The 15238-nt window shown below is 34.3% G+C and overlaps 1 protein-coding gene across 1 annotated transcript in view; it reads left to right on the forward strand.

Annotated features, from left to right (window-relative positions):
* LOC106465797 (CD109 antigen-like) overlaps positions 1-15238 on the forward strand; it is a gene marked incomplete at its 5' end in the record, with an annotated part of 30044 nt that overhangs the window by 8504 nt on the left and 6302 nt on the right. Inside the window, 6 exons of the mRNA XM_013926030.2 lie at positions 1145-1325; positions 4253-4345; positions 5717-5903; positions 7274-7503; positions 9211-9372; positions 14239-14432. Of these exons, the coding sequence (XP_013781484.1) occupies positions 1145-1325; positions 4253-4345; positions 5717-5903; positions 7274-7503; positions 9211-9372; positions 14239-14432 (1047 nt within the window). The remainder of the gene's footprint in view (positions 1-1144; positions 1326-4252; positions 4346-5716; positions 5904-7273; positions 7504-9210; positions 9373-14238; positions 14433-15238) is intronic.

The following is a 15238-nucleotide window of genomic DNA, read 5'->3' on the forward strand; positions in this document are numbered from 1 at the left end:
GCGGTGGGTGGTGATGACTAGCTGCATTCCCTCAAGTGCTAAGTTAGGGACGGCTAGTGCAGACAGCCTTCGTGTAGCTTTGCGCGAAATTCAAAACAAACAAACAAGTATTTATCAATTTTAATCATTTTTGTATAATATTCACAATTATTTAAAAAGGTCTACCAGTCTAATTAATTATTTTGAAATTTGCTAACTTGATTATTTTTTTTAATTGTCTAAGTGAGTAGAGATAACTTTTACTTACACTTTATTAAACCATTTAGATCTGTTATTAAAAAAATGTATTTTAAAAACTGCTTTTGGAAAAATTGCCTTCACAGAACTGTATTATTGTTGGATTTTTTGCGTGACAAAATTCGTGCATAAAAATTGGGTTTATGTAACTTATCTTCATAAACTTTATTCTATGTGTACATATATAACTGGAACTGCATGCAAATGTACAGACTTTATTAAAAACGTATCTCGTATACTTTAGATTCAGATACATTGTTTGAAATGTTACCTGATGTTGGTTAATGTGGTCTTGTTTGTTTGTTATTAAGCACAAAGATACACAAAGGGCTATCTGTGCTCTGCCCACCACGGGTATCGAAACACGGTTTCTAGCAGTATAAGTCCGCAGACATACCAGTGTGCCACTGGGGGGAGGGGGGTAATGTGGTCTTATGCTCTTGATCTAAGATCTTAAACGTCTTTAGATCTTAATTCTTAAAATTTATTAATGATAAGGGCAATTGTGGCCTAATAGTTAGGGTGACGGGATTATGATTCCAAGTATTCACTGATCGTGTACCGTTGCCGTAAAAACGCGCTCCGTCCTCTGAGGATTTGGGTGCGTTAAAAAAGTGACGCTAAAATCCCACTATTCGGTCAATAACTCAAAAGTTAGCGGAGGGTGCTGTTGACTGGGTGCCTTCCATCTTGGTGCTGGTGGCAAACTTCCTTCTCTTTAGTCTGTTAGTTCGAAATTATGGACAACTATGCGCAAATAGTCTTTGCGTAGTTTTGCGCGAAATTTCTGAAACAAATAATTAATAATAATAAAAAATATTTGTCATAAAATATGAATTATTTAGAAATTAACACCACTTTTGAATTAGATTCGTTTTACTGATATCCAGTCTTGTTTTCTTCCTAGGCTGACAGCTTTCTGTGTTCAAGTTCTTCATAAAGCATCTCTGGATGAGTGGACAAACTTTCTTTACATAGATCCAACAGTAATTGCAAAAGCTGTTAAGTGGTTGTTGAACTACCAGTCACCAGATGGCGCTTTTACAGAAGCAAACTTCTTTCCTTATGATCGAAAAATGAAACAGAGTGTGAGTAAGAAAAACGCAATCTGTATGTGCAGATAACATAATTAAGTTAAAAAAATAAAAGAACGATAAAAGATATTTAGGGAGGAGACGTAATATAAGATTACTATTATTATTGTAAAACCTAAAATGATTTCAAAATAAAATTGTATAAAACCTGAAGAAGTTTTAAACTCTTATTTTGATCTATACCAGTGTACTAACGCTTCATTTTATGTACTACGCTCTTCTTTTTAGGAAGTTCATATACAGTGTCGCTTTAACGTTATTTCCAGTTTTATAGGCTGTTTATTTTATATGAAATAAAACTAACAACAGCCATGCTTCCGCCAATTTTGGTGCTACACACCATTATTTATAAGCCCCCCCCCCCAGTGGCACAGCGGCATGTCCACAGACTTACAAAATTTAGAAACCTGGTTTCGGTACCCTCAGTGGGCTGAGCACTGATAGCCCATTGTTTAGCTTTATGCTTAACTTCAACCAACAACAACAAGCATTTATATAAAAACTTAGCATATCTACTGTTATCTTAATGACTTGATAAATCGAAATCGTAATCATACACTCATGAATTATGTTGTCAGTGAGGCAATCAAGGAAGCAAGTACATGATCTGTTGCATATAGTGCACGTAGACATTGCTTGTCAATTTGGTAAGGTCTCTCGCTTGCTACGTATGATGTGATACGTCACTTGCTTGGTGCATTTGATGTACACGACTTATTGCAGAATAAATAGGTTAGAAATGGCTTGTTACAGATGCTGTAAAGCAGATGTTAGCAAGGTCACGTGGCTTGCTACATATGATGGAATACATTACAAATGATACGAAGCAAACTTAAACACATCTGATATATGATGGATAGCATGGGTAACTAATTCGTAAACGTACTGCGAAATAGAAGCAAAAACACGTGGCTTATTACATAACGTGTCTAACAGACAACACAATTGGTTAATGCGTTATACAGATGTTGCGTATGTTATATTAAAACAATTTTGGAGCCTCACCATGTCGTTAGTGACCAGTTCACCACGTTAAGTCGTGCTCTTTCTGACAACCTTGCATCTTGACAATAGCCCAGCAGTGTAGTTACCATTGTAAAATATTCCGTTACAATAACGTATGTAATGTTCAATGGACACCACTTCTTCCTGCTGACTTTCACTCATGAATCTAATGTAAGAAGATGACAGTTTCTAGCACCCGTTGTAACAGTCCCAGAGCACAGAAATTCACAGGCGTTGCTTCCGGTGACTAAGCCAATGTGTCTTCGTATGGAAACCATAAATACCCATTTCATTCTCCAGCTGATTGAGGTATGCAACGGTTCAACTGATATGTCATGGAAGTAACTTGTTTACGCGTGACTTGTGTCGCTTTTCCAGTCGGAGATCCTTGATTACGTTGCGTGCTGTTTGCTGCCAGGGCCACGTGGACGAGCTTTTGCTACTGACCTTTTCTTTTCGTGGATTCTCACCTGTTACTAGACGTCTGAAATACAACTTATTGTAAGTCTCTTTCTGAATGGTTCTGGTGCCCCAAGTTGATTAATATTCCTTTGTTTTCCAATGTCATTAAGTGTATGAATAGTTGGCATCTGAAAGGGCTGTTACACACTCCTTCCAAAAGCGATCAGTTTGCAGTGGCATCACACTACCTACGAAAATGCCGAACAGTGTCAAAATTAGTTCTGATACATACCGTATCACCAAGACTTTATGTTTGTTGTAGTTATCACGTGACTTACTGACTTGCATATTCAAAATTGTTTTAATATAACTTAGTCAACTATATTTTACATGGCATGAAACAGATAACATGGACATCTTACTTGTTTAACGTAGTGTGAAATTAACAAGCAGATACATAGTACATTACATATCTCTCCAAAACAGAGAGAGCACTTGATTTTAACATAATGCGAAACAAGTGGTACGCAAACGTATATTATTCTATAAATGACGTGAAATACAATGGAAACAAGTTTTGACAAATAGGATGTGAACGCAGCAGCATTATACCCACTTGAAGTGTATATTACAACCATTGCGAGTCCACCCCTTTAAGTATCAAAATTCTAACACATTATTTATTTTCCCCCCAATTCGACCTTAGTCTCATCGAATTAGGGATCGGTCTGTATTTTTGTAGGCCAAGAATTTTTACACCCGGGTGGCTAGCCCAGTTAGCAACCATATAGGACGAGCCTGTTTGGTGACGGGGGATTCGAACTCGCAACCCTCATATTGCGAGTGAAGCGCCCTAACCACCAGGCCATGCCAGGCTCACTTTGATATATTAGTATTTTTCTCTGATAAGTTTTAGATCCTCATTCTTTCTTACAGATTACGAATTATCATGGTATTAAAGTCTCATTTTATTATAAGATTAAAATATGTTTTTTGTACGTTCGAATACTTTTGTTTTGTCTTTTATAAAATATCATATTCGTTTTTGTTTGTTTGTTTTTTTAGAAAAAAATTCATAGACATTCTGCAATAATTTACAAAGTCAATTTTGTGGACATGACTCTTCTTATAGAATTTATATGTACGAAATATAGAATGCTATATGGATTTTCCAATGGCACATTATAAGCATAAACGAGCATTGAACAGTCGTGAGAAACAATCAAATAAGTTTAATTTAACAGTATTTATTTCATAAGAAACGAGCATTGGATGGTAGTGAAAAAAATCAAATAGGTTAAATTTAACAATATTTATTTCACAAGAAAAAATGTTTTTGGTTTTACTTTTTTTTTCAAATTATTATGCCACTTATCTCGTTGCGCATGTTTTCTGGTATGCGTTTATAATCCCTCGTATGACCCTACACATTGAAGAACATGTGAGTGTGTAAGTAACTCAAATTAATGCTATAAAAACCTGTACTTCACCTTCTATTAATCCTCCTTTTATAGGCTGGAAGACTTGATGACGTAGCTAACCATGGGAAAATCGCACGCACAGCTCACGTTCTAATCACTCTGTTGGAAGTTAAGGACTTGGGCGGAGTAAGTTACAGCTTTTGAAACCTGTGAAATGTAAAACTTTAATATCATAGAAATAAGAAAGCAACAATAACCTTTTTGAATTTATTTTGTTTTTCTTTCCAGGCTATTAAAAGATTGAAGTGTATTTTGGAAAGTTTCATGAGTATGATAATGCTTGGAATTCAATGGGTAGTTATAAACTTATGTTATCTATTAAGATTACTAGATACAATCATTTCAAGCACCGATGTATACAGATGGTTGAAGAGAATTATTTTTCAACGCGTAAAAAAATAAAATATTTGTTTCTATGTCAGAATCTTTATCCAAGATGAAAATGTTCAAAAAATTGTGTTGAATACAAAGATGAAAAGTAGAAGAGAAGAGGTTGGGATTCTAAGAAGTGTTAACTTTATAATACTCACTCTGTTGTTGAAAATTTGTTACGGTTTTCTTAGGTTTCTGTGGAAATTAGCGAATCAGAATTAGTTTTATAGTTCATTAAGATTCATGCAATGAGAATGATATAATAAGTTCTTCTTTATGGTTTAATACAACCCTAATCAAACATGAACTATTATAAAATAATCATTTTAGGGTGAAAACATAATATTTAAAATTAAAACTACTTGAAACTTTTGGAATAATTTATTTCGGACAGATCGCACCCTAGTGGCACGGGCCCGACAAGGCCAGATGGTTAGGACGCTCTACTTGTAATCTGCGGGTCGTAGGTACAAATCTCCGTCCCACCAAACATGCTCGCCCTTTCAGCCGTGGGGGCATTATAATGTGATGGCCAATCCCACTATTCGTTGGTAAAATAGTAGCCCAAGAGTTGGCGGTGGGCGGTGATAACTAGCTGCCTTCCCTCTGATCTTACACTGCTAAATTAGGGACGGATAGCGCAGATAACCCTCGTGTAGCTTTGCGCGAAATTCGAAACAAACATACCCTAGTGGCACAGCGTTATGTCTGCGGACTTACAACGCTAGAAACCGTGGTGGGCAGAGCACAGATAGCCCATTGTGTAGCTTTATGCTTAACTACAAACAGACACATTGAGACAGATTTTCACTCATTTGCGGGAGTCTTTCTTGGGCTGTGTAGCAGTAGTGCTATTACAATAGACAACAATCGAACAGTTTGAAACAACAATAATCTAGCAATACTACCTATTAATAGAAAAGATAACTAAGGTTTATTAACACAGACATACATATTTACATAATACTGACAAATTTTCGTGTAGTTCGGTCAAATAAGGATTAATTTGAGTGCATTAAAACAATAGTTTACTTACTAAACTTGATAGCTGGCCGTAATAACATACTATAGATAATATATTGTCACTAATTAGCTGCTGTTGTTTTTCATATTATTTGTATATAGGAACTGGGAGCGAGAGCTTCCACAAGCCGGACCGCAGCACAGAGATATTTGGAAAGAACACTCCACATTGTGAAGAACTACGATGATCCATTTGAATTAGCCATTGTAACGTATGCTTTAACCTTATCCGACAGCAATGCTGGAGGAGAGGCCTTTAACCTGCTGGACTGGAGAATGAGAGAATCGAGTAAGAGAGAGGGACCTGATTTGGAAAACTACTGTAACCTTACCAGTTCAAACAAAACTAATAGTTCTGTTTTTAAACCGGAATTGTTAAGTAACAGAATAGTAACTTATCTCCTTGGAGTTTCTCTTAAACAAAGCTTTTTTAACAAATAAAATAAACCGACAGTTAAATGCTCTTAAAATAATACTCTCGGATAAACGGTTCACGTTTGATATTCTGAACACTAGGTGGCATCATCAAAATATCACTCATAACGTTCTCTTTAATTTTAGCTCCCGAAGTAATGGAGTACAATATACGTGTAATTTCTACATAGACATCCCACACAAGACGCTAATTTACGTGAAGATACAAAACTTATTAACAAACAATTTAATCGTTTGTTTAAAAGGTCGTATTCAAATAAATCGATGTTATGATATAGTTAATTTTCAACCTTGTAACAACATAGATAAAGTTATTTAGAAATTATCTAAAGAAATTTTTAAGTCCAATTTGCATGATATACGTCATTTTAAATTAGAACGTTTATAAGCAAAGTCTACTAAATGATTAATAGCCACAATAATGCAAAAGTTAGTTTTTATTTATTCCATATTTTATAAGTTCATTACCGTATCATGGGTTGTACATGGATTGCAATTTTACGTTGTGGTATTTCATATGATGGGTTAAGTTAAGAACGAAATTATTAACAGAGATATAAACAGTATGAACATTAATGACTATACCAAAACTTAAAATCTCGAGACTGTCAAAACTACCTCAAATATTATCTGTTCGTAGGAGAAGTATGTATAATTTATTGAACCCTGTAAAAAATGTATATTATATCGAAAATGTAATTTTTTAACAAACATTGATGTCCGATTTTGTTTTCCTGATTTTTGGCTAATATTTGAACACTAATAACATCGTTAAAGCTACTAAGGATCCCTGACAGTCTTACTATGCTTTAGTTTCTGATAGTATATAAAACAGTAGTACGAGATAGAAAATCATCAAATATGTCTATAAGTTAATTTTTGCGCAGAAACTTGTGGCATTAATAACTAAACTAAAGGTGTCTATAGAGGAAGGATAATACTTTTTTTTTGCTTATAAAATAGAGGAAAATATTTTTTATGCTTTATTGTATTGTGGCGACATTCGAAGAGTAGCAAACCTCTGCGTTTCAGACGTATTGTACACTTGTGTTATCAAGCAGCGTAAGAAATGGTACACATTTATTTTGCAACTTGTTAGGTTATATACATAGAATTGTTTACCTAAAAAAAAAAAATATTACGGTATATCAAAAGCAATATTTCAAAATGAATTGAATTATTGGTAATAAGATGCACTTTAGTTACAATACCTGTTAATTGCAGGTGGTATGAAATACTGGGCAAGAGAAACTGTTCCTCCTCCTCGAACCGCCATCATAAACAACCGCCCGTACCTTCTACCCAAATTGCTTCACAAATACGAAGCCTTGAACGTGCAGACGACAGCATATGGCCTTTTGGTGCACGTGGCAAGACAGGCAGTCATTCAAAAGGATATTGTTAGATGGCTTGTTGCTCAGCGATTGCATGATGGTGGTTGGAGCTCTACTCAGGTAAGTACATTTGTGTAACACCGAACTTCAGTCAATGTAGCGAGTGTTAATCACATATCACGGTATGTAGTAATGGGCCGATAAAAGAAACTGTCTGCCGCATTAATTATATTACTCTATCATGCTTACAAGTAACTGCTAAAGTTGAGTTGTAGCCTTATTTGAGCACCTAATTGTCATTATGAAGCGTTTCACAGCTTTTGAGACTCCCAATATCATTGAGAAGTGTTGCTAAAATGGAAAACTGGGAACTTGCTAAAGAGCCAAAGTGTATATTCTTATTTTTCCACACATGCCCAAAAATGTGTGAAGTTTTCGCAATGGATTTAGTACGACAGAAAAGCATTTTAATGGGACTTGGAAACAGGCTATCATTAAGCACGATAGTGCTTAGTATAAGCTAAAAAAAGCATAATTCTAGTGTAAACGATGTTATCATTACCCCTTGAAATTAGCTTTCATTTCAAAAATCTGCTGTTACTTCAAAAAGCTTAAAAACATGTATAATACTCAATTCTTTGTACACTATACAGTCGGTATCTTTATGGAGCCAACCCCTGTATTATGTATGAAGTGAAGGAGTAAATATATAATTAATACACGTATTATTAAATTTTATTACACACGTTCAAAGAATACACTAACTTTCAGTGAGAGGGGAAAACGTCACAAAACAAGTTATAAAAAACATTTTGAAAATGGAAAATGATGAAGGGATGGCAGTGCGAAAAAGAATGCAAACATGAATATGGGGATGATACAGCTATACATTTTTAAATGTTCTTTCCTTACCATAGGTTCCTCAACATTAAGTCCCAAAAAGTTAAGATTATGACCAATGATTATTAATAACCTATTGTAGCCAATTGTATGGTATAATATCAATATCTGAGGTCATTCTACAAGTGTAACGAAGAAACTGACAAAATCTGAAATCATACTAACAATATGTATTACCATTGAATTATGAAATTGAAACAAATGTTCATTTATCAACCTACTTCAATGAAATTGTTTACCAGTAGATAAGAAACAAGTAATGAAAAATAATTTTGCAACAATTAAGTATGATGTAGGGATGGCAATGTCAAAAAGTACAGAAACAAGGTAGGGATGAATACACAAAACCATATCGGTTTGATTGTTTGTATTTTTATTGACTGACAGCTTGAGTTTCAAACTTACAGACCAACTTACGTTGTTATGAAAGTTGTTTTTATTTACGTTATTGACTGTTTAATTTAACAATTAAGGCTACAGTGGATATGTAAAAAAACTAGTTTTTCATTTACATTTTATTAATGTCAGACTCACTTGCACTAAATTAATATCAAGGTTTTTTTATGGTGCCTTCTTATCATTTTCGCAAATAAATATAATTTGGAAGGCACCCTAGTTTCAAGATCAAAAAGAAAATTTAAACAAAAATGAAAATAACTCGCACAAGAAAGATTACCTTATGAATGTTACGTAAAATTACATAGATGGCACTATTTAAAGTGAACCACGGACCTCCTAGAATCTTAATAATACAATCACAGTGCGTCCTTCGCATTGTTCAGGAATGGATGGGTGGTAAAAGCAGATTGAGCTTTTATTCAAACTTGCAAATGCGTTATTTTCGGAGTTTTCTCAACTTGCCAAAACTAACTACCTAATCCTGAAATATTAAAACCGACTTCATCATAGGGTCTTGATTTCCTGCAGGATACTCTCCTGGCTTTCCAAGCACTAATCGAGTACACGGTTAATTCGAGACCAAGAGACGCTACCGATATGACACTCACTATAGAGGCACTCTCCAATCCCGGTTTTGTGTGGCAGCTTCACATTGGAGATGTTAACCTTTCGAAGCTACAAAATATAGAGGTAAGTGTTACAGATTCACAACTTTACCGATATGTGTAAACGGTAAACCTTATTTAAACAAACATATAATTTATAAAATATCTATACGTTATACGTGAATAATTATGATATATTTTAGTACATTTTGTACCAAGGACCAAAAGCAATGAGTGCATAATAAGTACCTGACAAACATTCATAACGTCCAGCTTCTTATAATGTTGAATCTTTCAAAATAAAACTGGCTTTTTGGAATGTGCTTTTGAAGTTTGTAGTGAGGTCAGATACAGCGTTATGTTTTTGTTTTATAATAAATTAATTGTCTGTAATTACTACGAAATTTCTCTCGTTTTCCACCTCTCTCTCTTAATGTTAGAAGACTTCCAAGAATTTGGTGGAATGACTAATGCACAAAGATTAATATAAAAAAATAAAGACGTTACACTAAGTATAATAAAGTGGAAGGAAAAGTTTAGTAACTTTAATACAAATGGTGTCGTGATCAGTAATCGCGAGGAACTTGTATCACGAGAGAAAGCATCGGCATAACTTTAGTTTCGTACTTAGGGAGACTGGAAAGAAAATTGAGTGACCGTCAACGTTTAAAAATGCGTTAGATTTCACATTTGCGAACGCATAAATTTTTTTTTCTCAAACTTTTGAATGTTACTCCCAGCTTTCTTAATCAATATGGTTTCAAGAAAAAAATCTGTGGTAAATAAAATTCTGCGAAGTATCCGATATGTTGTTATATAACGGTCAAGAATAACACGTCGCTACAAAAAAACAACAATTTGTTAAACTGTAACAACACTTGGAATATAGTTTAGTACTTACCAAAAACACAGTTTATTAACATGTGCCTCGCCAGGATTTGATACTAATGTTAAAGAACAATAAACATAAATATCAATATTAATTATTTCAAATAATGGAATCGGGAAAAAGAACCAGAAGAAAAGAAACCTAATTCCAAAAAAACAATATTCCAACATCGCCTTTCTATATTAATAATAATATCGAGTGATAAACAGTAATAATTCAGTAACAGTATCGTGACTCAATTTATGAACTTATGGCAGGGTATTTATTCACTGCGTTAGGTCACGAGAGTACATCTCATGTGATCATAAACTTGTATAATATTTTGCTATATTAATAATAATCTGTACCTCACCGCTAGGAAAGCTGGTGTCAGTTTCATAATACATACATATATTTACTCAAAATAAACGTGATCAGCTAGAAGGTGGATTAACTTTTTAATATAACTAAAAATTCATAGATATACTAAACGATAGAAGAAATAATAAATTAACAATAAACAAAACCATAGCCAAAAAAATGATTTCGCTTTCTCACATATTTCATAAAATATCTGGATTTCTGATGCAAGTTGCAAGACAACAATAAATCTAGCAGATCGTTGGAAATTGCTGTCTGTATCCATGGGGACTTCGACAGCATGTGTGAGATTATTGACATAACTGTTAAGCGAAGTATTGTTTGTTAGGAGTGTGAGGAAAGTGGTGGTAATTTTTGATCAAGAACTATTGGAAAAGTATGTCAATCAGTTTTGCAATTTTAATGGAGGAATTAAATTACTAGTAAACGTCGTGTGGTGTGTTATCTGACGTACTTAATATTTAATTTAATCAAATGTAAAGATTAAAGGTGATTAAGAGTTTTTGTAACTACGGCGATTGGTTTTAGAACAGTTATAATCTTTTCATTTCTTTGCTGCTACACTGTTCGTAATATTTATGTAGTAACAAAATACTAGTATCTTGAGTTGGTTGTTGTAGTTACTTATATTGTCTAAGGATGAAGTTGTACGTACATTTGTGGAATAAGCCATGTTGATCATGTTGTTGAGGAAGAATATTTTAGAAGAAACGAATGGATGAAGTGGAAGGCTTTTTATATATAACACTTAAACCACCTATATGTGTTACAGGACATGATGTATTGATTTCAATAAGAATTCACTAAGCCATAAACTTTATCAAAACGACTGTAATATTGAAATAGCTTATTTTAATCCACATGTTAAATAATACTGTTTTTTTGTTTGTTTCTGTTTGTAATATTTACATAACAAAAACTGAAATAATGCCAAAACTTTGAAACAATTACCCATTAGAAATGGGTGGTGGTAGGTTCACTGTTTCAAATATTAGAAATATTCTAGTATTGTACTCTTTAGTATATACAAGTCATTACAACTCTGACACTGTATTTCATACACCACGTGCTTTTGTTTACGTGAAAACAGTATCTTATGTTTCTTCTAGGAGGAATATAGTGAAGAGTATAAAGAGGATCTTTTTAGCCATGTCGATATATCATTAAATGTTCTCCATCACTATTGTGTTTGGTTCTGAGCATTTTAGAAGTAATGTGATTGAGCAGTTTTATTACACGTGATTTTTTGGACTCATAATGGGATTTAAGATTAGTTTATAGAATAAGGAGAATAATGACATAAGATAGCGAGAAGGAAAACAGTGGTAAATATAATTTTTTTCCTAATATCCGGCTAAAGAAATCGCGTATAAATTTTTCCTATGATGGCACTAGAACAAAAAGTGAAAATGAAGAAAAGAGGATAAACACCAGTTATTTTATTATGAAATGTGTTATCTAAAATATTATACTCCTATATAAGTGTACTGCCAGTATTTGTAAATAGAAGAATTGTAATTGATTGAAGTGTTATAAAACTACTATATAAAAAATTTCGCATTCAACCTTTTGTTATCGTATGTAAAGGGTTGAGTACGTTTTAACAAAATTATTTTGGAACCTCTCCACAACGCTACAGTCCATGTCGCCTCATCCGGTCATGCTATATCTTACAACCATTCATCTAGATAATAACACTCAAGTTTAGTTTCCATTTCAAAAGGCTGAATCGTATTGTTTTCATGTCCAAAGCACACTATTCGTTCCTACTATTTTCCATAAGCCATCTAGTGCCCGAGGATAACTGTTTCCCAGCGACCGTTTCAGCAGTCTGATCACACAGAACTTTATAGTCGCTGCGTACGGCGACTTGGCCAGTATTTCATTGTACGGAATAGATCGAATACCCGTTTCATTCCCCACCTGCTTTAGGGATGCGACAGTTGAACTGGAGGTATGACTGGAAGCCTTATCGCGGTGAACCTATATCCTGTTGGCCCTGTTCCCAGGTGAAGGTCATTTTGATTATGTTGCGTATTGTTGTCTGTGGTGCACGTGGGCGGCTTATGTCATTGAACTTTGTATTTGTGAATTCTCCTTGTTAAAAGACGCCACATTTTGCATACCATAGCTGGTGTATAACTTGCTGCAAGTCATTTTCTGAATAGGCCTGGTACTTTAAATTACTGATTTATAATCCTGTGCTATTATGTACTAGGGATGTATATCCATTGTTTGAGAAGTTCTTATCCGCTATCTAATCACACACCTATGATCTTAGTGTATCAATACTTTTTTTGTCGGAAAGGGCCTTACACACTCTTCCCAAAAGCGATCACTTTGTAGTGACAGCTTGCTACTTAAGAAAATTCTAAACACTGTCAAAATGTAGTTCTGATACATGCCGTTCCGCCGTGACTTTAAACCGGCTGTGGTTTTAACGTAACTTGTCGATTTACATATTCAAAATCGTTTTCATATAAATTACCCAACCCTGTAACCGCATGTACTTGGGTTTTCATTCAAACTTTGAACTTTTCATTCAAATTACCCACTATTTTATAGCCTAAGAGCATGATACTCTTATTATTATTATTATTACTATATTCAAAATATAAAAAAAACTAAAATGTTTTTGTTTTTCCCAACAATAAGATAATAGTTTACATATGCAAATATTGTAAACTTAAAGATAAAATCTAAATTATCAATTTAAATTTTGACAATATTTCTGTAGCCTGTGTTTTTATTTAGATTCTAGAAACTTGTATTCTTGTTTAACCGGAAGGAAGTTTAACGTAACAAGACATGTGTTATCTTAAAGTCTAGAAATTTCTCCAATGTTTTGGAAACAATTCGAGTTATACATTAAAAATAAAGCTAGTTAGGCTAAAATTAGTTATTGAGCATGTATAATTGAGGTATTGAGTTACTTCAGTGCTATGAATATTGATTGAGTTTATAATTCGAGGAAGAAATATAGATAAGAAATTAATGGCCCGGCATGGCCAGGTGGTTAGGGCGCTCAACTCGCAAGCTGAGGGTCCCACGAAATATGCTCGCCCTTTTAGCCATGGGGTGTTATATTGTGACGGTCAATCCCACTATTCATTGTTTAGAAAAAGTAGCCCAACAGTTGGCGGTGGGTGGTAGTGCCGTCCCTCTAGTCTTTTACTGCTAAATCAGGGACGACTAGCACAGATAGCCCTCGTGTAGCTTAGCGCGCAATTCCAAAACACAAGCAAACAAACAAAACAAGGAATTAATAGGAATTTATGTTCGGAGATTATTTATTGGTTAGAGTCAGTTAGGTTAAACCTGGAATTTGAAGTTGAAGAAATAAATCTTTTTTATTATCTTATCATTAAGAATAATGGAGTTCAGTTATTCGTTGTACCGAATAATCCAAAAGAATGTGGCCAAAAATTATAAATCATTACAGCAATTCATACGAAATCACCTAGTGATGATTAACTTCTGAAATTCGGGAACTTTCAACAAGAACATATATAGCTATTCGAAGTGTTCAATTAAAAATAAAATTTACGCCAAGTAGGCTGAATTTTGAACTTTTAAGTAAAAAAAAAAAAACTTTTTTGCATAATAATTATCAACTTGACTATATAACCAAGATAAGCATCATGTATATTTATTGATTCATCCAATTTTTATGAATAAATTATTTCATATGTCGTTTTTAAGATACCAAACGCATATGGAGCGATAATTGTGAAAGCTCAAGGTTCTGGACTTGCCATTGTTCAGTTATCTGGTGAATATAACGTGGACAAGCCTCAGCTACTGATCCCACCTCCAGTAAAAGCCTTTTCTCTGTGGGTGCGTGGTAATTTTTTTGGCCGAAACAACTCTCATATGACATTCCAGTCTTGTCAGAGGTGAGTCTGGTGTCTGATTGTCTTCTTTATTTCCTTATTTCGTGTGTAGTATAAGCAGAATCATGATAATACCAAGATAGTCGTTTATCAAAATGTAGCTGTGGTCAGTTATCGCAGAAATCACGTTTTAATAAAATAAGGACAGTATACCCGTACTCCAGGATATGTAATCCACTCTCAATTGTAATTTTAATTAGTACGCTCTATAAATTTCCTGAAATGATCTAGCGTAAAAGGTGTACTATTTATTTGTTCGTTTATTTAAACATTGTTTTTCGTTTGTGTGTAAAAAAGGTGATGAAGGATAATTTATTTTGCACAATATTTAGTTAATGTGAGTATCCATTATAGTCCAGTATCGTTCAGCTTACTTGCATTTGTCTCAACATAAATGCTGACATAATTTGTCCATACGTTTGTTGGTATGATTTTTGTCTTGTCCTTCAACTGGGCCTGGCACGGCCCGGTGGTTAGGGCGCTCGACTCGCAATCTGCGGATCACGGGTTCGAATCCCCGTCACACCAAATATGCTCGCCCTTTCAGCCGTGGGGGCGTTATAATTTGATGGTCAATCCCACTATTCGTTGGTAAAAGAGTAGCCCAATAGTTGGCGGTGGGTGGTGATGACTAGCTTCCTTCCCTCTAGTCTTTCACTGCTAAATTAGGGATGGCTAGCGCAGATAGCCCTCGTGTAGCTTTGCGCGAAATTCTTAACAAACAAACAAATCTTTCAACTGTGCTAAACCCAGTAACAAATCATCACTTCCGTTAATATGTTTCTTGGAGAGTTGACAACACTTTCTAC

The sequence above is a fragment of the Limulus polyphemus genome, unplaced genomic scaffold (assembly GCF_000517525.1).
Source record: "Limulus polyphemus unplaced genomic scaffold, Limulus_polyphemus-2.1.2 Scaffold2054, whole genome shotgun sequence".
Lineage (NCBI taxonomy): Eukaryota > Metazoa > Arthropoda > Merostomata > Xiphosura > Limulidae > Limulus > Limulus polyphemus.